The sequence below is a fragment of the Oryza sativa genome, chromosome 2, assembly GCF_034140825.1.
Source record: "Oryza sativa Japonica Group chromosome 2, ASM3414082v1".
NCBI lineage: Eukaryota > Viridiplantae > Streptophyta > Magnoliopsida > Poales > Poaceae > Oryza > Oryza sativa.
The window spans coordinates 1,572,831-1,594,182 of NC_089036.1; the positions used below are offsets into that span (position 1 = coordinate 1,572,831).

The 21,352-nt window shown below is 41.8% G+C and overlaps 3 protein-coding genes across 3 annotated transcripts; all 3 read right to left on the reverse strand.

Annotated features, from left to right (window-relative positions):
• Nucleotides 1-410: 410 nt before the first annotated feature.
• On the reverse strand, nt 411-3,742 carry LOC4328188 (probable pyridoxal 5'-phosphate synthase subunit PDX2). The gene is made up of 7 exons (XM_015767664.3): nt 3,650-3,742; nt 3,419-3,546; nt 2,200-2,287; nt 2,058-2,131; nt 1,756-1,947; nt 880-977; nt 411-789 (listed from the first exon to the last, which is right to left on the reverse strand). Exons 1-7 carry the CDS (start codon nt 3,702-3,704, stop codon nt 657-659), a joined length of 768 nt encoding a protein of 255 aa, XP_015623150.1. The 5' UTR covers nt 3,705-3,742; the 3' UTR covers nt 411-656.
• A 712-nt stretch (nt 3,743-4,454) lies between these two features.
• Nucleotides 4,455-9,278, reverse strand: LOC4328189 (probable polygalacturonase At1g80170). Its single transcript, XM_015772126.3, has 5 exons — nt 8,625-9,278; nt 7,203-7,331; nt 6,597-6,767; nt 6,486-6,506; nt 4,455-5,486 (listed from the first exon to the last, which is right to left on the reverse strand). Exons 1-5 carry the CDS (start codon nt 8,997-8,999, stop codon nt 4,656-4,658), a joined length of 1,527 nt encoding a protein of 508 aa, XP_015627612.1. The 5' UTR covers nt 9,000-9,278; the 3' UTR covers nt 4,455-4,655.
• Nucleotides 9,279-10,159: 881 nt separating this feature from the next.
• On the reverse strand, nt 10,160-13,493 carry LOC4328190 (BOI-related E3 ubiquitin-protein ligase 1). The gene is made up of 5 exons (XM_015772127.3): nt 13,338-13,493; nt 13,184-13,239; nt 12,945-13,089; nt 11,576-11,925; nt 10,160-11,020 (listed from the first exon to the last, which is right to left on the reverse strand). The coding sequence occupies exons 3-5, from the start codon at nt 13,075-13,077 to the stop codon at nt 10,472-10,474; spliced, it is 1,032 nt and encodes a 343-aa protein (XP_015627613.1). The 5' UTR covers nt 13,078-13,089; nt 13,184-13,239; nt 13,338-13,493; the 3' UTR covers nt 10,160-10,471.
• Nucleotides 13,494-21,352: the final 7,859 nt, after the last annotated feature.

The following is a 21,352-nucleotide window of genomic DNA, read 5'->3' on the forward strand; positions in this document are numbered from 1 at the left end:
ATGCTGGAAATTTAACTATTTGTCACTCTTGTGATATAGCAATTAACGATCTGCCACTCACTATCTATAACATGCGGACCCTCATGTGTCTATTAACGATCTGCCACTCACTATCTATAACACGTGGACCCTCATGTGTCTATGACATGTTGGCCTAGTGGCAAATCGTTAAGCACCACTCGTAAGAGTGGCAAATAGTTAAAAGCCCCTTACAAGGACACAGGGATTTTATAGGATTTTTTTTGTAGGAACTAGTTTAATTCTCGCGAAAATTCTCTAATCCAAAGGAGGGCTCTGGTTTGTCATTCCATGTGTAAACTACGTTTTATCTAAGAAAGAACTAAAAGTCTTGTAACAAAATACTGAGAGACTAGTAATTATCAGGAAGAGTGTGATGTCATATCCATATGGAGAGGAAGAAAAAAAATTGTGACATATATTCAACTGAATCAGATTCTTTGTCGTAGCAAAATCACAATGTTTGGGACGGCATTATCATTATTTTGATTGGTACAGTTTGACAACAATAACACATTTGGACTGAGCATCACACGTACTCAACTTTCTCTATTGTCACCAACTGAATGCTCAAAATTTTGTTAGCTTCTTCATCTTCTGTTCTTCAATGTTTAACAGTCTTTCTTTTCTTTCATGAGCTACTCGAAGATGGGTAGATCAAGAGGCTTATTCTTTGACCCATCTTGAGTGTCTCTTGAAGATGATGAGAGAGAGAGAGCAGAGAAGGCTTTTGTATCAGATTCTTTATCCATGTCCAGGAAGAACCGATGCCTATCAAGCAGGAGCAGACAGATCCATGAGCATCAGAGCCTAAACAAGATGCATGAAAACATGATATGGTATGTAGGAAAAGGCACTAACCATCTAGAGTCTGATGTCAATTCTGGGTGAAAAGCAGTAGCGAGGATGTTCCCTTGCCTTACAGCAACAATTACCCGATCTTTCGAGTACACTTCTTCCTGCCAAAGTATTGTATTGAACATCAGTGCACAGAAGATAAACAGAACTTTCAATTAGACTAGATTCTTCGCACAACACATCAATCGGCAGAACTTTCAATTCGACTAGATTCCTCCCACAACACATTAATCATCAATATACATTTGAACTAGACACGGCAGGGAAATCAGTAAAAACGTAAAACAGTCAAACTGACAGGGTATGGTCAGAAAAACACATCTAGTGCAGCATCCAGAAAAGGAGAAATATCACAGTACAAATCAGAAAGGAAGTGAGCATGTATATGCACTTGCAATCTAAGGAAATGTCCTTAATAACCAGGAGATGAATTTAGTTTGAGAATTTGTCCAAATACAATATGTTCAGTAATTCTCTTCTCATGTGTCATTCAATTGAAATGATCAAGAATTATCATGTTCGAGAATGATGATACTAGAAGAGCCGATGGGGGAGGGCATATGAGGACAGTAGGTGTAAATGTCCACATCAATTGACAGAGTTTATCTTGGAATTGTTTTCCCTAATAGTTATGATCAGACACCATAATTACTACAGATTCAAGGAGAACAGATAGTGAAAGGGCCACACAAACATGATACTAGCTAATGCTGCCTGAACAACAATGAACATGGCATGAACAGAAATAACTGTTCATCACGCCCATCCATAAATCCTGTCTAGTTTCAACAACAAAATTCCACTTTTACTGAAAGATAGCATATGCCATGATCATTTGCAGAAGAGTGTTGGAATTTTCAACAGGGGTAAAAGGCAAACCTCAACACCCTCTCCAGACGCTATTGTAATACTGGGTCTATCCGATGGAACAGGACAATCCGCCAGTACTTCAACATTTGAACCTACATCCAAGATAGCAGGTGCTCGTATAAATACGCCACGGCATGTATCGCTCCCTCCTTCCTTCTCTGCAAGCATTGGCACTGAAAGTTCCGTTTCAAAGCTTTGAAGCTGCAAGAGAGTGTATTCATCTCAAAAATAAAATAAAATTGAAGAGACAATAGAAATGATAGTGAAAACTGCTCCGGCCATCAAACAGAGAACACGATCCTCAAAGTTACCTGGCTCCCAAAAAAGTTCCGGTGGACAGTACAATCTAGTCCTCCAATAAGCTCCTGACCTCCGGATTTTTGGCCTGCAAATAACTTTCATCAATTGATTCCAAAGAAAGAAAGATTAAACCAATTGCTGTGGCTCACATACCTACTGCCTTGTTAGCTAGGAAGATGAGTCCAGCACAAGTTCCCCAGACAGGCCTTCCTGTACCAACAAATTCTCGAAGTGCAGGAAACTGCATGGTAGATGAAATAAATCGTTGCAACATTGTGCAACATTAAAATAAGGTAATAAAAAACTATGAGTTATAAAAAAGGTTAATATATAATTGTATTCATGCAGTACATGAAGACTCAATCTCCACGAAGTAGAAAATAATCAAGTACGACGGGTGTGAATCTGGTTCTTATGAAAAGGGGAATGTACTCGTCATCTCATCTACATGTGAAACTAATTGTACACTTATATGGATGTATACTAAATAATAGTATGTGACTAGTCACAGTTTCACAATACTCAGGGATGGCGGATACGGACGAAGGAATTTACCTTACCAGCAGCAGGTAGCAAGCACTGGTCTACTTCCACCAGCAAAGCTGTCAAGTCTACAGCTCATCATTCCTTATATATAAAATGTTGGACAAAGACATTCGCAGTTTCTAGTTATGGCCTTGTAAGCGAGGCTAAAAAACAACGGGAATCTATATCTGCAACAAGTTGCTCTGATGGAGCCATGGGCTACTAATATCCCATAACCTCATCTGTTTTTCTCTAGATTAGTTATTCTGTTCTGAAAGCTTAAAAGGGATGGATATGAACCATAAATTCGTATAATAGGATTAACAATAGTTCTCGAACGTGCAGCCCTTTCAGAATTGTATACTCACTAGTAGTCAGTAATCAACACAAACACATAGGAAGAAGAGAAGTCTAATTTGCCTTCCATATATTACTTTGGTTGATCTACCACCAACCCTCCTCCGTAGTAGACAGTAACAAAAGAAATGCACATATTTGGACTAGTTTTGACCAATGCAAGGGAGCAAATCAATATTTCATTTACATGGATTATTGTAGTGTTTCTTCAGTCTGATCAAAACTGGGCTAGTTGTTCGGAATGCAAAACACCGGGTCACTTTTGAGAACTTTCAACAATTGCGACAGTTTATTAGTACACATATCCCTTTCCTCTGTTTTGAGGAGAATCTAACCAAGAAGGAAATTATCACTAGTGCCCAATTTATAATCCTCTCACTGAACATCGATCGTGGAGATTCATGCATCGCATCAATTCCAATAATAAACAGATACAAATGATTTGCTAAAACGAAAGAACAGCAACCAAAAGAAGAATGGGGGGAGTTACCAGGTTGTGGTAGTTGGCGAGTTTGGCCATGGTGGTGCTCTCGCCGCCGGGGATGATGAGCGAGTCGAGCCCCTGCAGCTGCTCCGGCTTCCGCACCTCCACCCCCCTCACCCCGATCCTCCTCAGCGCTGCACCCCCCCGCATCCGCATCAATCAACAACCAACAAACCAAACCAAACCAAAATTCCCAAAAAAGAAGAAAAAAAACAGAAGCAGTGGGCGCATACATACCGGCCAAGTGCTCGTTGAAGGAGCCCTGCAGCGCGAGGACGCCGACGACCGCCATTGCTGCTGCTGCTGCTGCTGCTCCCCTCCTCTTCTCTCGCTCGCGTTGGGATGTGTGGCTTTGGCTTTGAATTGGGGGGTGGGAAGAAGTGGACGGGAGAAGCACGTTGCCGTGGCGGCGGCCGCCACACGCACGCGCCTCCACCTCCACCTCCACGGAGATAGGCTACCGCTGCTGCCACGAGGGAAAAAAAAAACAGTTACTGGCGGTCGGTGCTGCGCGATCCTGACCGTCCGATCGTAGCAGCAGGAGCAATCTCGAGCGTTGGTTGTTACTGCCGTGTGTGAAGAGTGGTGATACGGACCAACCGAAGGCTTTACCACTTCTTTGGGCCGCCAGGTCGTACTTGAGAATTATGGGCCATGGAAATGGAGGCCCACATACCACATTATCGGATATACTAAATTATTACAGTATACTCCGTCAAAAAAACCCATCTAAAATTAAAATGGGACATAATTTATTGTATTCAGATTCGTTGTACTAGATTATGTTTCGTCCTACTTTTAGATAAGGTCTTTTTGGAACGGAGGGAGTAGATAATCTACCTATCATTTTTCTTTGATAATCTACTACGAGAATGTTGTAAAAAATGCACGAATATGCACGTCAAGCATAATGAGATACTTCCTTCGTTTCACATTGTAAGTCATTCTAACATTTTCCACATTCATATTGATGTTAATGAATTTAGATAGATATGTATGTCTAGATTCATTAACATCAATATATTAGAAATACTAGAATACCTTACATTGTGAAACGGAGTGAGTATATAATACTGTGACATTTAATTTACAAAGCACACTGTAACAAAAAGGAAAGCACCAGTAGGATTAATTAATTATAATTAATTAATTACTACTACTGTAATTAATAGCAGGGTCAAAAGGGCTTCATTGAGCTTAAGCCGATCGATCTTAGCATTCACGCATGAGAGTTCAGTTCAGTTCACAGCTCGGTATGCCGGACCTCGTCGTCGTCGTCTTTGTCGTCGGGGTGGTAGTCGTCCGGCGACATGCCGCCGCAGGGGCTGGTCCTGAGGCAGTCGGCGGCGGGGCTGACGCGGCCGTCGTCGAAGCCCATGGCGCAGTTGCAGACGGTCTGCACCTCGCCGCCGCCGTCCTCGCGGCGCAGGTCGATGTCGCTGAGCACGATGCCGACGCAAGGCACGGCGTCGCTGCACGCCAGCCTGATCGCCTCCGCGCGCCTCGCCGTCCCGGTGATGTTCCGGAACACCACGCCGCTCACCCGCACGTTCGACGTCCGGTTCCGGCACGGCCGCGTCGCGTCGCAGTAGAACTGGTCGATGACGATGGGGTGGTCGACGCCGTCGACGCGCACGCCGGCGAACCGCACGTTCCGGACGTAGCCGGCGCCGCCCTGCCACGTCTTGATGCGGACGCCGTTCTGGGCGCGCGCGACGCGGGCGCCGTCGAGGGACACGCCGTCGACGGCGGCGAACGCGCCGCCCTGGCCGAGGCTGCCGATGCTGATGCCGTGGCCGGGGCCGCAGTCGATGTCCCGCATGCGGACGGCGAAGCTGCCGTTGGAGATGGAGATGCAGTCGTCGCCGGTGGCGATGCGGCAGGACTGGATGGTGACGGCGGTGGAGTCGGCGACGTGGATGCCGTCGGTGTTCGGGCTGTCCTCCGGCGAGTCGACGCGGACGCTGGCGAGGCGCACGTCGCGGGAGCGCGACACCGTCAGGTGCATCTGCTGCGCGTTCTGCAGGCGCAGGTTCCGCACGCTCACCCCCCTGCACGAGTCGATGGTCAAAGCCTGCACGTACATATGCTCCCCGGTCAACCGTTAATAAAAAATGCTTGTGTACTATTTCCTCCGTTTCACAATGTAAGTCACTCTAGCATTTTCCATATTTATATTGATGTTATAAATATGGAAAATGCTAGAGTGACTTACATTATGAAACAAAGGGAGTATTTTCAGGGGCTGTTCAGATTGATGGCATTTTAAACCATACCATTTTTTTTGTAAAGTTATCAAAAAATGTCTACGTTTAGTTTGTTGCCAAATTTGATAAATACATAAGAAAATCCTGTTAAAATTTTAACAATATTGCTATCTTGCCAAAATTTGATAAGGTTTATTTTAACTATAATCTGAACAGACCCCCAGTTTATATTATAAGGGTTTGTTTATATTTATGCCATTTCAAACCATACCATTTTTTTTATAGAGTTGTCAAATATATGCATACATTTAGTTTCTTACCAAGGTTTAGTAAATAGATAAGAAATCCTACCAAAAATTTTAGCTACAATCTGAACAAGCCCTAGGTTGTTTTGATTTTTTTTAAATGGATTTGTTAGAAAACTTTTGCAAGTTTTTTCCCTAAAACTTTCAAATTTGTAACCATCGGATCACCTCGAGATTTGTGCATGAAGGAAAAAAAATTGCTAGAAAAAATTCACACATGTCACGCATAAGATCCTAGTGCTTGCTAACCAAACCATAGTTAAATGTAAGTTTTATATAAGTTATATCGTAGTTAAAGTGTAGTTATAATTAAACTGCAATTAAAAAACTTGCGATAGTTTTTTTAGTACTCCATTTTTAAATTAGTATATTATGTTTAATTAAGTTTATATTACAACATAGACATTAAATATATTTTGATTTTATTCGTGTTGAAAATATTGTAATATTTTTTATGAACTTTGTAAAAGGTTAACTGGAAAAAAAAATCAAAACAACTTAAAGTATAAAACGAGGTGGAGTAATAACATTGTGATTAATTAAGTGATTAATCCTGCTTACCGTAGGTGCTCCTTTGCATGGCTGCGAGATGAAAGGGAGAGTAACTGACGGTCAGTAACAATCCAGTGATCAGTGAGCTAAGCTAGAGATAATTAGTGAATGTTTAATTACCTTGGAGCGGTCAATCTTGCAGGAGTTGGCCCACCATTTGGAGCCGGAGCCGTCGATGAGACCGCCGCCCTGGATGCGGGCGCCGGCGAGACCGGAGAAGAGGAGCCACAGCCGGGGGCTCGCCGGATCCCACTCCGACGGCTCATCTGGCGCCACGATAGTGCCCTGGATCTGCACAAAATCGAATCATCGATCACTGCACTCCTGGTGGTGTTTGAGATATTTTTTTAAGAAGGGATCTGCATCCAACCGATATATGCAACATTTTTAAAATTAGAAACTTAACCTATCGAACATGTAACTTAGCTTTCAAATAACCTAATATATACAACATTTTCTAAATTAGAAACTTAGCCCTCTAGTACGTTTGAGATATATTAAGATGAAAATAAAGTTAGAAGGCGCAAAATGAGATAATATTCTCTTGATTAATCGAGTTTTAATTATCACAAATTTGAAAGCCTGATATATTTAATATTTTAAAGCAGTTTATATATTTTTTTTTACGAAATATACCGTTTAAAAATTTGAAAAACGTGCTAATGAAATCCGATGTAAAATCTACATCTTAATCCGATGAACTTGCAGTGTACATGATGGATTCACCTGGATGATCATCCTGTTCTTGCAGGGCCCGATGAACCTGGCAGCGCCGACCTTGTAGCGGCGGCCGCCGGGGACCAAGAACACCGCGTTGTTCAGCGAGCATGCCTTCTTCCAAGCATTCAAGAACGCCTACAACACCAATATTTGATAATTACATGCATTGTTCAGAAAACTTAACAAGATAGAATGTCTGGTTAATTCAGAAGAAATCGACGGAATATGCAACTGGATTCATCAATAGATCATGTCGTTAGCACCGCACAAGTGTACATGGCTACTACTTGCAATGTGTTGAGTTAAGTGAAGCAATGTGGCTAAGCTAGATCTTGCGTTTCTTCTTGGCTATCTGAATCTCTCAACGAGATTTTCACGCCTTCATTAAGAAAGACGAGGATACATTTTTGCAATCTTTAAGGTTTGGAGGATGATTTGGTTAAGCTAAGCAACTGCATGCTCAGGTCAGATGCAAGGGGGAATCTACAATCTAGTGGCATCGCTATCGAATCTTCCTTTTTCTCAGTCTCGACAAAGAAAAATATATCATGTGGTTCGCGTCATCATCAGTTGATCACATATAAAGTGTGGCTTCCTGGATTTGTAAGGTCCAGGTCCCTGCTTTTCTTCCCAACATCCAAGTGGTTGCCCTTTTTATCCTCAAAGTAATTAAAGATATTAATTGCTCCATCTCTGATAGTACATTTAATATTTTTTTTCTGACTGACTCTGGTGCTGTTTGTTTAGAACAGTGATCTTTTCGACTAATACTAATATGGAACATAATATATACTCTGACACTTAGGTCCTATTTAGTTTCATGGACTATTGTTTAGCTCTCACCTTTTAGTGTTAAATTAACCCTCAAAGATCCAAACAGATAGGCTAATTTTGAGCTAATATGAATTAGCCCCGCTCAAAACATTAGCCCCTCCAAGGGGTGCTAATGGGGCTACTTTTGTGTGGGGACTATAAAAAAAACAGCTCTCTCTCTCCTTCTCTCTCCTCTCTTTCTACTATCTCTCTCCACCTTTTAGCCTTGAATTAATCCATGGATCCAAACATGTCATCCTAAGCTAATGTTTAACCTACCAATTCATGACTAAACATTAGCTCTTAAAATTAGCCCTGTGCTAATCTTTCAAACAAGGCCTTAGGCCAATAAAGGAAGCAATGTGAACTTTTTTTTGTTTTTTTGTCATGCGTCAAATTTGATTAACCACGCGCACTGAACTTTTTAGAGTAAAAAACATCCCAAAAACAAAGGTGCAATCTATCTACAGGGGAAAAAACGTATGCTTTTTGTGAAGAAACCTCGTGCAATGCGCCAATGCAAGCACACACCATCTAATCTGCATGGATGGATGAACAATGGCTAGCACAATGGAGAAAAGAGAAGATGGTGGCTGTTCGAATTCGTGCACACACCTCCGTGTCGTCGGAGCAGCCGTCCCCCGCCGCGCCGAAGCTGTCGACGTTCACCACGTTCCTCCCCGCCGGCGGCCGGCACTTGGCCGCCCACGCCATCACCTGCTCCGCCTCCTCCTCTTCTTCATCTTCATCTTCATCATCATCGTCGTCGTCGTCCCAATTCAGGTAATCTTCCTTAGCATCTGCTCCGCCTCTTCCGTTCCAAAGCTTCAAGAATTGCTCATGATCATGGTCATGGTCACCTCCGGCGCCGCCGTCATCGCCGCCGCCGCCGCTCGCCGTCTTCGCCATGGCCATGATCACCATCAACGCTACTAGCACCAAGAACAGCATTGTTCTTGGCCTTCTTCTTCTTCCTCCTACTGCCTCCATTGTTTCACTTCACACAATAATAACAGAAACAGTGTAGTATGCTCTCCTTGGCTTGGGATACAATACGAGGTGTAGCAAATAATTTTATAGGGGAAACAAGAAGAAGAAGAAACTGAAGAAGCAGGAGCAGGAGATGGAGGTGTGGTGTTCTATGCTCTTTTTGTTTTTGTTTTTTTTTGGGTGGACTTGAAGTGCAAGTGAATAATGGCGATGTGTGCGACAGGGCAAGGTGTAGTTTATGCTTTACTCATCCATATACCCTTTTTCCCTTGGCATTTTTTTCAATCGATGCATCATTTCTTCTTGTCCTTTTGGTAGCTATGTAATGTAAGTACAAATTAAGATGATGATGGTGATTAGATAATGCTTTGGCTTGAATGAACAATTTAGACAGAGGCTGACTCTACAAACGTTCTTGTTTAAGACGTGTAAAGGCAGCAGCTTTGGTTGAGAGATTTCATGTCAACTTCCCAGTTGCAAACTCTTCATGTTTGTTGCATGTGGTTATCATTTGTTATGGTTCTACCTACGTAGTATCATTATTATTTTCCAAGAACGGGAAAAAGATTAGAGGTCCCTTTACGCTAGCTTTCTGTAAATGTTGATGGCTTAATTACGTCTGATTCTAACCAAGGTATAAGCTGCACTGCACGAATGCCATCAGCAGTTCATGATTACCAATCGATGATTCAACCCCATCTTCCAACTTCAATTGGATCATAGGCAGCATTAATCCTCACTAGGCATCGTTTGGAACACAGGAAATTTTCTTACGATTTCCACAAGAATCAAAGAAAAAAATCCTCCTTTTTCCGCAGTTTTCGCATCATCATTCTCCATAGCATTGAGATGTGGCAAGCCACGTTCGATGTTCATGTGCCATTGCTCCAGGTGCCAGCAATCATGAACCTTACCTGAACGGCATGCATGATGCGTGCAACAGTATTCAGTACTATCTGGGTGCTGATTGGGGTGTAACTTCAGATGCACTCATCCTTTCCGTTTGCACAGAAGCCCCTGCTTTGCCTGCCCACTCCTCCTTAACATTGCATTGCGTGTGCTGTTGGCTGTTGCACATGCTCCTCACATTATTTCTGTTTCAGCAACTGCAATGCAACCCCATTAGCATATCATCTTTGATCCCTTTTGCTTCCGGAAACTAAAGGGGAAAAAGAAAATACTCATTCCTCAGTGCAACCAGGAAACATGGTTATCATTGTAATTGCCACTCCAACGTTGGCAGGATGATAACCTTTTTTCTGATATGGATGTGACATGTAACAGCTTCTAAAACTATATATATGGTTATCAAGAGACTCTGGAGGACCATAGCTTCCATAGTCCCAATCAACAAATCTACACACCATGTAAGAATGACAACTGGAAGGGGGGGAGGGGCAGAGAGATTTAGCTTTGTATATACGGCTTCAGTGTACCACTGTCTAAGCTGATGATTATAAGGCTGTTGCTAGCTATGACATGTTGATCTCAACGCTGCAACTCTTGGGGAAGCGGCAGACAGGGCACACGTCAGCATTTTTCTCGCAATCAGCACACAAGCAGAGGTGTCGACACGGCATCACCAGCACCGCTGCCTCCTTCATTCTGCACAACCTGCATGCTCCCAGCCCACCATCAGCCATGCTGTTGATGCCGAGGAGGCCTGACTGGAAGAAAACCCCAGGCACAGCATTGACATTCTGACTGGAAGCTGTGTTGTCCACTTCGCTGTCGCCAGAGCCTTCCCTGGTGAGATTGCTGCTATGGGCTACCATCTGCATGAGCTTGCTTTTCATGCTGTTAGCGACAGACTGGTTGTGCAGTGCTACCGACTGCCATGACTGGACTTCCAATGCAACCTGCCTGATCTGTTCGTTCAGTTCCTTGCTCTTCCTGTTCATGGCCTCCACCTCGAGTTCTTTCTCCTTCAGCTTCTTTCCTACTCCTCGTTCAAGGGATGCAAGAAATTCAACCATCTGCCTCTGCTTTACATCTTTCATGCACTTAACCAATTGTTCCACCTGTGGGAAAAGAGACACATGATGAGTGTAAAAAACTTCACAATTCTTGTAGTTTCACTTGGCACACAGCAGTAAGGGGAGAGCAGATAATAATGTGTTGCATTGGAAAAAAAAAACCTATAAAACTTTAATATGTGAATTCCAGGCTAAGTTACTTTACAGTTGATAGCAACTGATGACTGATGCAATTGCCACTTGAGCCTAACATATACAGATCACTCCACATAATAAAAATATTAAATTCTTGTGATCACACTTTATACAGTATTGTTGGATATTTACAGACTATGAGGAACTTGACGACATGGGAAAAACCAAGGTTGATGCATTCGGAATATATTTGGCAATGAGGTGGCCTTGAGATTGAATGTTTCCATGGAGAGAATATAGTCAAACAGCAAAACTACCAAATCACATTTGGATAAATCTGAGCCCCAGACTATTCCAAAATTACTGAATGGCATAGAGTTTCCACTACTGAGTAAACATTTTTCCATAAACAAGCACTAACAAACATCTCAAATTTGGTCAATGAATAAAGTAAGCATTGAATACCTGAAGTCCGAAATAACAGTTGAACTCTTTGTTTTCTTTGTCTAATTCAGCCATCACTTCATCAACAAAGGATGCCATGATAGGCAATGATGACATGTTACCACTGCCAGATGTGATTGAAGTGTGCTCATTGTTCTCATAGGACAGTCTTAGCCCAGTTGATACAGCACTTGGATTACCAATACGTGCTAACCGATCAAGATTTTCAACAGGAAAGTAGTTCAGGGACATCTGAAGATTGAGTTGCTTTTCATGACCAACATCGTTGTTTGTATTTCTTTCTTGATTCATAGCAGAGAGGTGGTTGTTTGCAATGTAGTTATAATAACCAGTACTTCCTACCGCAGGAACTGCATAGATGATTAAATACATATAAATTAGTTTATTTTGAGCGTAACAGCTGAAAGATAAAAAATAGGTGACATGGCAAGAATACAGCAGTACACCACAGGCCAAACTACTACAATAGGAACTACAGATGCCTCCGTGTATAACGGAAAAAACTAGAGAGCAAGGACACAAAGTGATAAAGCAAAACTGCCAGTCCCACCTATCAACGAAACGTGTAAAGAGAAAAAAAAGATGCAACAAGAGAATTATTTTCACTGTCAAATGAGACTTAACCATCATCCCTGTTGGACCAAATGTGGTTCCTCTAGGCACCGCACACACCATCATAGGATGCTGCACAAAAGTAATCAAATCCAAACACAACCTAATACTACCTCCATCGCTAAATATATTACATTGGTTAGTTCAAAAATGAACTAATAACCAACGTCATATAAAAGGAACAGAGGGAGTAGTTTGGTATTTACATTATGGTGGATGATCTCTACTTATCCTTTAGGATGCTTTAGAATTCATGAGACACTAGTTGGAGGGTGAGAGCATGAAAGCACCTCTCCACAATTTAACCTACTGGGTAGTGAATTGGGACAAGATGACACGGTGAGGGTTAATTATCGCTGCAAATCTTAATGTGCTAATATCCTACAGTGAGAATCTGCAAGCAACATCTTAAGGGCACATACAAGTATAACACAGTTTAACATGTCAACAAGCTAGATCAATAAATCTCACATTAGAGCCATCATTTTTCTTTTATCCTAATACAAGACAAGGAAATGAACGTGCAGATTCCATCTGGCACATTATTGAGTAGAGAACCAAAATATCTACCCAGCAATGCTGGCTTAGTGCTCAACAACTCAAGCAGTGAATTCAATTGCACTAAATCTGAACCACATATGCTTAAAGACACACAAGCGATTGCCTCCGTGAAGCTAACCAACTAGATCATCCTACCAAAGCGCACCAAGCAAATGCAAGACAGTAATCAGCGCTCGCATCAACAGATTCATCTCACCTGCGGCGCTCCCGAAGAGCTGCAGCTGCAGCGGCGAGGCCTTGGCATCAAACACGAACTGGCTCTCCTTGGGAATGGAGGCGTAGGGGAAGGAACCACCCCAGTGGCCACTCCCGAACATCTCCCCGTCCATCCTGCTCCTCTCCTGCCAACAACACGCAGAACAAAACACAGCACAAATCACGCGAATCCCCTCCAAAATAATCCGTGCCAGGAAGAACAAGGACCCGACGGATTACCCCCGAGACGACGGCGACGCGATCTCTCCTCGATCAGCGACGAACCCGATCCGATCCTGCGAAACCGTAACCTCGTCAATGCGATGGGGGAAACCAGAGACAGGGGTCAAACCACGCGGCGCGGCTGCGGGAGAATCGCGGAAGGGAAGCTGACCGGAGACTCCGCCGACTCGACGCGCCGCCGCCGCCGCCGCCGCAGAAACCGCCGGCGGTTTAGGGTTGGGGAATCCGCGAGAGGAGCGGCGGCGTTGGGAAATCCGCGATTTATTGGTATTTTTTTTCCTTTTTTTTATTTTTATTTCACCCTTTCGCTTTGCTCTCTGCTTGGTTGGTTTAAAAAGAAAGAAAGAAACCGCAAGTGAAGAAAAGGAAGAAGGTGTGCCAGAGTGTGAGGAGACGGATGGGCGGGCCTTGATTGTTGGCTCGGCCCATTTAGTTTCGGTCCATCTGTGTGTCACTACGGCCTGTTTTAGGTTCAAGGTGGGCCCATGCATCAGCCACCAAATCAGCCCAGGAAAATATACGTGTGGCCCATGAACTAAACCAAACAAGTAGTCATCATACTACTTCTCCTAGGCAGGGTTACAATCTCGATTAGTTAGCGAATTTTGAGCCCCATCAACACATTTTGAACCATTTCTACAATCTCGATTAATTTCGAAAATTCCAGCCGCTCGGAATTCGTTGAGATTGTGAACTCTGCTTTTATGTAATTACTTTATTTAGAATTACACAGTACAACGCAAACACTCACAACGCATTTGCACTCACCCTTATAAACACACGCACGCAAACCCTACCCCTATGAGCATATTCGAAGATTGGGCCTCGCTGTCGACGGGTACGTCGCCTACCACCGAAAGCAACACCGTTAAATCTTGGAAAATTTGCTCCCATAAGGAGTCAAACCCAGGACCTCAGGTGCTACTGAGGCTCTTATAACCTCTAGGCTGCAGGGCCTTTCGCCTATGTAACCAATTTTGTTCCTCTGGAAAAAAAAGCAAAGCAATCTTCTTATGCTAATTAAGGGCCTGTTTGGGGAGTGTAAGATTATGAGAAGCAGATGGTTGGTAGCCAGCTTCTGAGAATCTGGAAAAGTTAGATTTCCCAACTTATGGCTTCTATTTTATTTTCTAGATTCTACAACTACAGTTTCTTAGAATCTAGACCAAAAGCTGAACTGTTTAGGAGAATTTCTAATTCTAGGAGAAGCTGCTGCAGTTAGAAACTCCCCCCAACAAGCCATAATCACAGGTCTCCATCTCTTTAAGTAGGTGTAAGGAGACGTAATCTACATATAGTGTGTGTGCGTGTTCGTTTTCATATAAATCGCGAAAAAAAATTCGCCGGGCCGGTTTTGCCGGCCAAACTTTGTATTAAGAAGAAGAAAAATTCAAAGTCGGTATAGGAAAAAGAAAAAATGACAAAAAAAATAACCATAGATTAATAAACCTCCATGCATTTACTTACAAGAATTACTTAGACATGGCTTGTTAGTGACGCCTCTGAAGCCTGATCAAAAGTGTACTTGTATTAAGCTGGTATATTAGCACATTGGTACGTATTATTCTACCTTTGGGGGTAGGATTAAAAAAGGTGCCCTCCACTGCACTGCAGCTGCATCTTGGGCAATGGAAGAAAGTAACTTTGGCAAAAGATCACTGCAAGCCTGCGATGCTGCCGTGTTGTTTGCTTGCTGTGTGTGACATGTGCCGCAAGCAGCAAAAGAATGGACATTTTGGTGGCCACTGCTGCTGACACTCATGAAAAAAAAAAGATCAGTGAGAGAGAGAAGAAGAGGAAGAAAATTACCTGCATTTACAGAGAGAGAAAAAAAAGAGATCAGCTTTTGAACACACAAGGAACAATCCAAATGATTCGCTTAACTGTCCTTGGAGATGAGCTTGATGAGGGGGGCCCCAAATGAGTTTAGTGTTTACTACTATTTGGTTAATCAGGTCAGGATTGTGTTCTTCTTTGGGGCTAGTAATTAAGTAGTGTAGGATTTGATGATTCTCATGGCCCATGTAGAACTTTTCCATGTCTGCTTTATGTCCCATGAAGTTTGACCTCGGTTTGTGTATTGTTCTGCTTGCTAGTACTACTAGCTTCAAAATCTTGGAGAAATTTCACTGTTTGGGATTCAGCGCCTAGTCTGAATTCTCCTCAAACATACTTGAGTATCTTGGAGATCAATCTGGCCTACTTAGCATAATAGCATTCTCATTTTGAAGTCGAACCATCTCTCTGAAAATCTCTGAAGATGTAACTGGCTAACTGCAAGTCTGCAATCTAGTCATATCTGAACATGAAGCAGCAGCAATTAACAAACTGCTCATAGAAAATGACCTGCATAACAATTAACACAAACTAGTTAGTACAAACACTAGCACACAAAGAGCTAGCTGATGATCTGATCATGTTATTTTAATCCGGGCCCAAGGACCAGCTTTGCTGAAAATTCTTGGACAGCACGCAGTGCAGGAGTAATTAAACTGCATGCAATGCAATGTAATGGCGATGCTTTTCCCTTGTCCTGAAGAAAAAGGCAACGTAGAAATGAAATCGCAAGTGTTGTAGAGTGCTCCCCACATCGATCGATCTGCTCTGATTACGAGAGATTGCTAGATGGGCTCAAACCTCAAATTGCCACATCTGTGTCCTACTTCACTTTGCCTACTACTCCTGCAACACTGCAACTAGCACTCCACTCCACTACACTACACTACACTAGGAGTGGTACTGTAGTACAACATTCCAAGCAAATCGAAATGCAGAGATTGTAGGAGAAAGGATTCTTGCCCTGATCGATGCAAGTTCAGAAAATGTAGTGCTCCATGCAGAATTATTTTGTCAGATCAGTCAAAAGATGTGCAAATTCGGCTATGCATGAGTAGTTCAGAAGAATGCCAATCTCACGAGATAAGTAAGCAGCATACTAATCACTGATCAGCCAAGATAAGTGAGGAGAATGACTGAAACAGCTTTCCTTTGCAGTAGCAGCAATCTGCATGAATATTGCAAATTCAAGACTTGATGCCTTCCTTTGCTGATCAGACAAGGAGAACGGCCAAGAAACGTTGTTTGGACTACGCCCATGGCAGATTGGCAGATGGAAAATTTATGCATCTGCAAATCCTGCAATTTCTGCATACACTGTAAATGTAATTCACGAGCTTCTGATGAATTGATGCCTGCATTCCATTTCATCCAGCTTGGCATATGCAGGACTGCGTGGTTCAGAGATCTTGCATTGCACAGAACCCGGGAAGGCTGCATCATCGCGTCTATAGCTAATACTAGAAATCAAGGAACGGAGTGCAGATAGAAGCAAGCAGAAACGGACAGAGAAAACGCATGCACAGCCAAAGCGTATTCCTCTTGGTCTGCTGCTACGACCACTGCTTGGTCTGCTGCTAGTGCAAAGCTCTTCTGCACCGTCTCCCACGCGAATTCCTTCCTCTCTCACCCTCCCTTTGGTCCTCTCCATGCATCTCCATGCCCTGCAACCATTTGTCTCTACCTCGTCGAATCTCTCGGACCCAGCAGCCACTCACCACTCACTGCAGTGAAACGCACTGCTATCTGCTTCTCTTCCTCTCCTGCATGCGTGCTTGCAGCTACACTTGAGAAACTGGTGAGTGAGCTCGAAATTCTGACAAGTATATAGTGAGAAGATAGTTGGGGAGAATCTTAAAAAATAGGTTTGTTCGTTCCTAACTTCTATTTCATTTTATGTATTCTATAACTACATGTTCTCAAGATCTGGGGAAGAATTTACTCCCTCTGTTCCAAAATAACTCCTAGTATATATAATGAATCTGAGTGGAGAGTTATCTAGATTCATTGTATTAGGATAATCACACCTAGGTTGAACTTTTTTTGGACGGAGGGAGTATATCATTTAGGGTCTGTTTAGTTCCCAAACAAAATTTTTCACGTTCTCACATCGAATGTTTGGACACATACATGGAGTATTAGATGTAGACAAAAAAAATCAAATGCACAGTTCGCCAGGAAATTGCGAGACGAATCTTTTAAACCTAATCGCGCCATGATTTGACCATGTGGTGCTACAGTAAACATTTGCTAATGATAGATTAATTAGGCTTAATAAATTTGTCTCGCAGTTTCTTGACGGAATATGTAATTTGTTTTATTATTAGACTATGTTTAATACTTTAAATGCGTGTCCGTATATCCGATGTGATATACAGGGGCAAAAAATTTTACCAATTAAATAAACCCTTAGTTCAGCTAAAGATTTTGAGAAGTTGTAGCTATCATAAACACCCCGAAACCGGGTTTTCATTATTGCATATGCTGCTTGTTTGCTTCCATTGGGAGAAGAGAAGGCTTCCCATTTCGCAAGTGAAGTGGAGCACTCATGCTAGAGTACAATGTGCTACAGTGCCAGTCAGCTTCCTCCTTTCTTGGGCTTCGCCATCGCCATGCTTGAGATAGCGAGGCTGATGCTTCAAGAAAAATTTGCATCCTGGGAGTTTGCGTCGCAATCTTTCATGCGTGCCGGCAAATCGCGAGGCCAAATCATGCCCCTTTTTACCGCACAAATGTAGAGTTGCTTGTGATCTTGTCTTTACCAAGGGATAGATATGACTTGTACTAAGGTAGGTTTTGGCCCATGATAATGCCAGTTTTGTGTGTGCAAACCACAGTGTCAAAACTCAAAAAGGTTGCTACCTGCTTGATGTGATGAGTGCTTGGGATCAAGTTACAGTATAGTGTGATCAGCTACAGGATCGATCTAGAAAGATGAGATGTGGGAATAGTAATTTATACTGTTTCTTTCACTGTCATTTCATATGTTTAAACTGCATCCAAATTGTTCTCTCCTTGTCAGCTGATTCGATTCCTCATCAGTGAAATGACCACAATATCCTCCCCCGACATCTCGTATGCTGATTAATTCCCAGAATTAACACCACTAATTGATCCAGGAACTGCATGGCATGCCAAGGTAATTATTAAATTAAACAAGCTGATCAGCTATTCAGCATCTGCATGAAAAAGTGTTTCTTGCAAAGATATATGCAGTACAAAAGAGAGGGCATAGATACTTTTAAGGATGGAATAAGCTAAAGCAAACGACCCAAGTAAGATTATTCGATCGATCAACTAGCTAACGCTCTTACAGTTTCTTTCAACTGATGTGTCACTCTTGCTGCACATGGTAAAGTAGCTGATCAGTTGCACACTCTGTCTCACTAACTTTAGGGATTCTTCCAGATCACCTCTCTTCATTCTACTGATCATCAGTTCATCACCTCTGCATGCAAGGAAGGACCAGCAGAAGCATATGTACACTTTTGATCTTGCTAGCTTAATTGCTACTTACCTTATTAATTACTAGTTCCTTAATCATCATCTCTTTTCCTACCAAACCTGTACTGCTCCATCCAGCTAGTTCAAGTGCAGCTTCATCCATTATTACTACTGTTACTTACCTGATGATCCCCTGTTGATGCATGTGCTAGCTCTGAAGAACTCTGAAACACATTAACAACACAATAATATGACAAGCATCATCTTTTCATTGCCCACACACATACACAATCACACATGCATGAATGCTTGAATCCATAGACCATGGGGCCCCAAAGAAGAGGTTTGCCTTCTTCTTCTACCAGATCTTGAGGTCGACCATTGGCATCACAATTATTCAATGGTTCACGGGGGTGACAACCCTGGTGTCCCGGGGACCCATGTCTGGCTGACTGCAACTACAGTCTTTACACTGTATTTTTCTTGGAGACATTCTTTGGAGTGCAGAAATTTCAAAAAGGAAAAAAACTTTACAGTAATTTGGCAGCTAAATTCTCTATGGTCATAAATATGTGACGTTTTGGACAAGATTCAGTCACATTAATTAATAAGTTTATAAAATCTAATAAGGTTATGATAATACTTTTCGAGGCGAATCTGCACACATCATTTTTTAAGCTAAGCATTTGAAAATTTACTGATAATCAGAATTTTAAAAGTTTGATTGATGGAGTATTTCAGAGAACACTAAAATCTGGTTTTTCAAAAGGCCGTTAGTAGTAAAAAGCTAATAGGGTAATTAAGCCACCATACAAAACATCCCTTTGAAAAGGGTAACAGTACGAGATCTATTATATTCAGACTGATATTCAGACATGGTCCAAGCAGCCATTTGGTGCCACCTAGGCGTCGCCCACATGTGTTCTCTTGGGATGGCACAATAGGACATCCATCCACACATCAAATCCATTATTTGGCCTGGCCAGCATCATCAACTCAGCTATCTACCAAGTGTACGCACTATAGCCTATACAAACATACATACTCCAACATAATGGTGAGGCTGAGCCATCCATCAATAAAATCGAGATGCAGATCGATCTATCTATGTGTATATGGATCAACATTTGCATGGATTTGTAGTAGCAATCACAGTATCACACTCATTCAGTCTGTCTGTCAGTCACACTCACTCACATGCGTTGTACTGGTGGTTTGTGATTTGTGAATAGTAATGTAACAGTGCTAGCTAACTATTGGTGGCTATATGTAAGCATGCAGAGCAGTGCATTGCAGCAGCCATGCATGCAGCAGGCAGGGTGTCTAGATCAGAGATGAGGCCATTTTTCTCTCTGAATTTGTTGGATGATTGGTGAGATTGATAGCTGATGCCTGATGGGGCTCTCTCTGCATTGCATCCTAGCTGCCTGATGGGAGCTTGCTAGCTATGCATCGCGCGCATGCAGATTTAACAAAACGAGCAATTTTACGATTCTTAACGAGGTACCACTTTTTTACTGTAAATTCGGTACCTTATAGTATCTAGGTACCTCATAGTAATTTTACACTAAATTCTTGATACCTCATGCTACCTCCTTAAAGATAATAGAATTTCTCTTAACAAAATCAATTGGTTTTCGTGAAAATCATTTTCGATAATCGTTGGTGGTCTGTTTATGAAAATCAGTCGATTTCAGCTGGTTTTCGTGATTGAAAGTCATCGGTTTCTATCGGTTTTTGATCGATTTAGGTAAACCGGTGAGGAGCGGTTTTTAATTTCAAAAAAGAAAAAAAAAAGAAAAACAGTGCGTGTGCTTACCGCTGGATCTGATTTTTGATTGATCAGACGGTTCAGATTTGTTACGTGGACTCGCTAGCAGTGACGCGGTCCATGCTACATTGACTGTCGGTTGGTTATCGGTCGGTCGATCGATGTGTTTGTGGATAGTGTTTACATGCTTGCTGTCATTACTCGCTATGTTTCTATGTTATTTAGTTTTTATCCTAAGTCAAACTCCTTTAGCATCCACTGAGTTTATAAAAAAATACACTAACATTAACAAATAAATGAAATATTTGAAGAATTTCATGTAATTGTTATTTATTTTGCTGTGACTTTATTTATTGTCGATTAAATATTCTTTTAAGTACGACTTCTATATTTTATGTTTTAAAAAAATTAATAAAACGAATGGTCAAATGTTTATAAAAATTAATGACACTACATATTAGAAAATAGAGATAATATTAAGGAAATTATTGTATTTTTTCCACTCCATGATCCTACGACTAAATGCTTTGAAAGAGGTAAAACAGTTATCTAGTTATACTAGCTTATTACATGAATATACTACGTGGCTTGTTTTAGTACTCCTTGCACTTGGGAGGGCAGATCGTATCTCTTATATTAAAGGGAGAAATTAAATATACTCATACGTAACAAAGTACACAGGTTAATCTGATACGGTTAATTTGTACAGGAATCTAAATATACGGGGTACGGTGTAATATCGATGTACTGCTAGTGATAAATACAACACATAATTAACCAAATCACCCTGCATATATTTATCGACATTGTTGGACCTAGCTAATATGATGTGCTTATGATGCTATCATGGCATCATTAGAGTTAGCACGGAAGCTTCCATAGTATGTCACGGTTATCAGTTTTGTCGGCTATCTGATTTCTATATTTAAATTGTCCATTTGTCCTTGTATATCATTAGTTCATCGTATCAGTCATAATCATACATACATACATATATATATACATATATATATATATACATATATATATATATACATATATATATATATATATATAAATATAAAAACTATTCTATACCCCCCTCCCTCCCATGGCTCAAACCCACCTCCCACCTT

Coding starts and splice junctions, on each gene's coding strand:
- LOC4328188 (XM_015767664.3), bottom strand. CDS start 3,704: ATGGCGGTCGTCGGCGTCCTCGCGCTGCAGGGCTCCTTCAACGAGCAC. Junction 3,547..3,649: donor CTTCAACGAGCACTTGGCCG/GTATGTATGCGC, acceptor GGGGGGGTGCAG/CGCTGAGGAGGATCGGGGTG. Junction 1,948..2,057: donor GGAACTTTTTTGGGAGCCAG/GTAACTTTGAGG, acceptor ACTCTCTTGCAG/CTTCAAAGCTTTGAAACGGA.
- LOC4328189 (XM_015772126.3), bottom strand. CDS start 8,999: ATGGAGGCAGTAGGAGGAAGAAGAAGAAGGCCAAGAACAATGCTGTTC. Junction 6,768..7,202: donor AGAACAGGATGATCATCCAG/GTGAATCCATCA, acceptor GATTTTGTGCAG/ATCCAGGGCACTATCGTGGC. Junction 6,507..6,596: donor GCAAGATTGACCGCTCCAAG/GTAATTAAACAT, acceptor TTCATCTCGCAG/CCATGCAAAGGAGCACCTAC.
- LOC4328190 (XM_015772127.3), bottom strand. CDS start 13,077: ATGGACGGGGAGATGTTCGGGAGTGGCCACTGGGGTGGTTCCTTCCCC. Junction 11,926..12,944: donor GCTCTTCGGGAGCGCCGCAG/GTGAGATGAATC, acceptor TCATCTATGCAG/TTCCTGCGGTAGGAAGTACT. Junction 11,021..11,575: donor ACTGTTATTTCGGACTTCAG/GTATTCAATGCT, acceptor CTTTTCCCACAG/GTGGAACAATTGGTTAAGTG.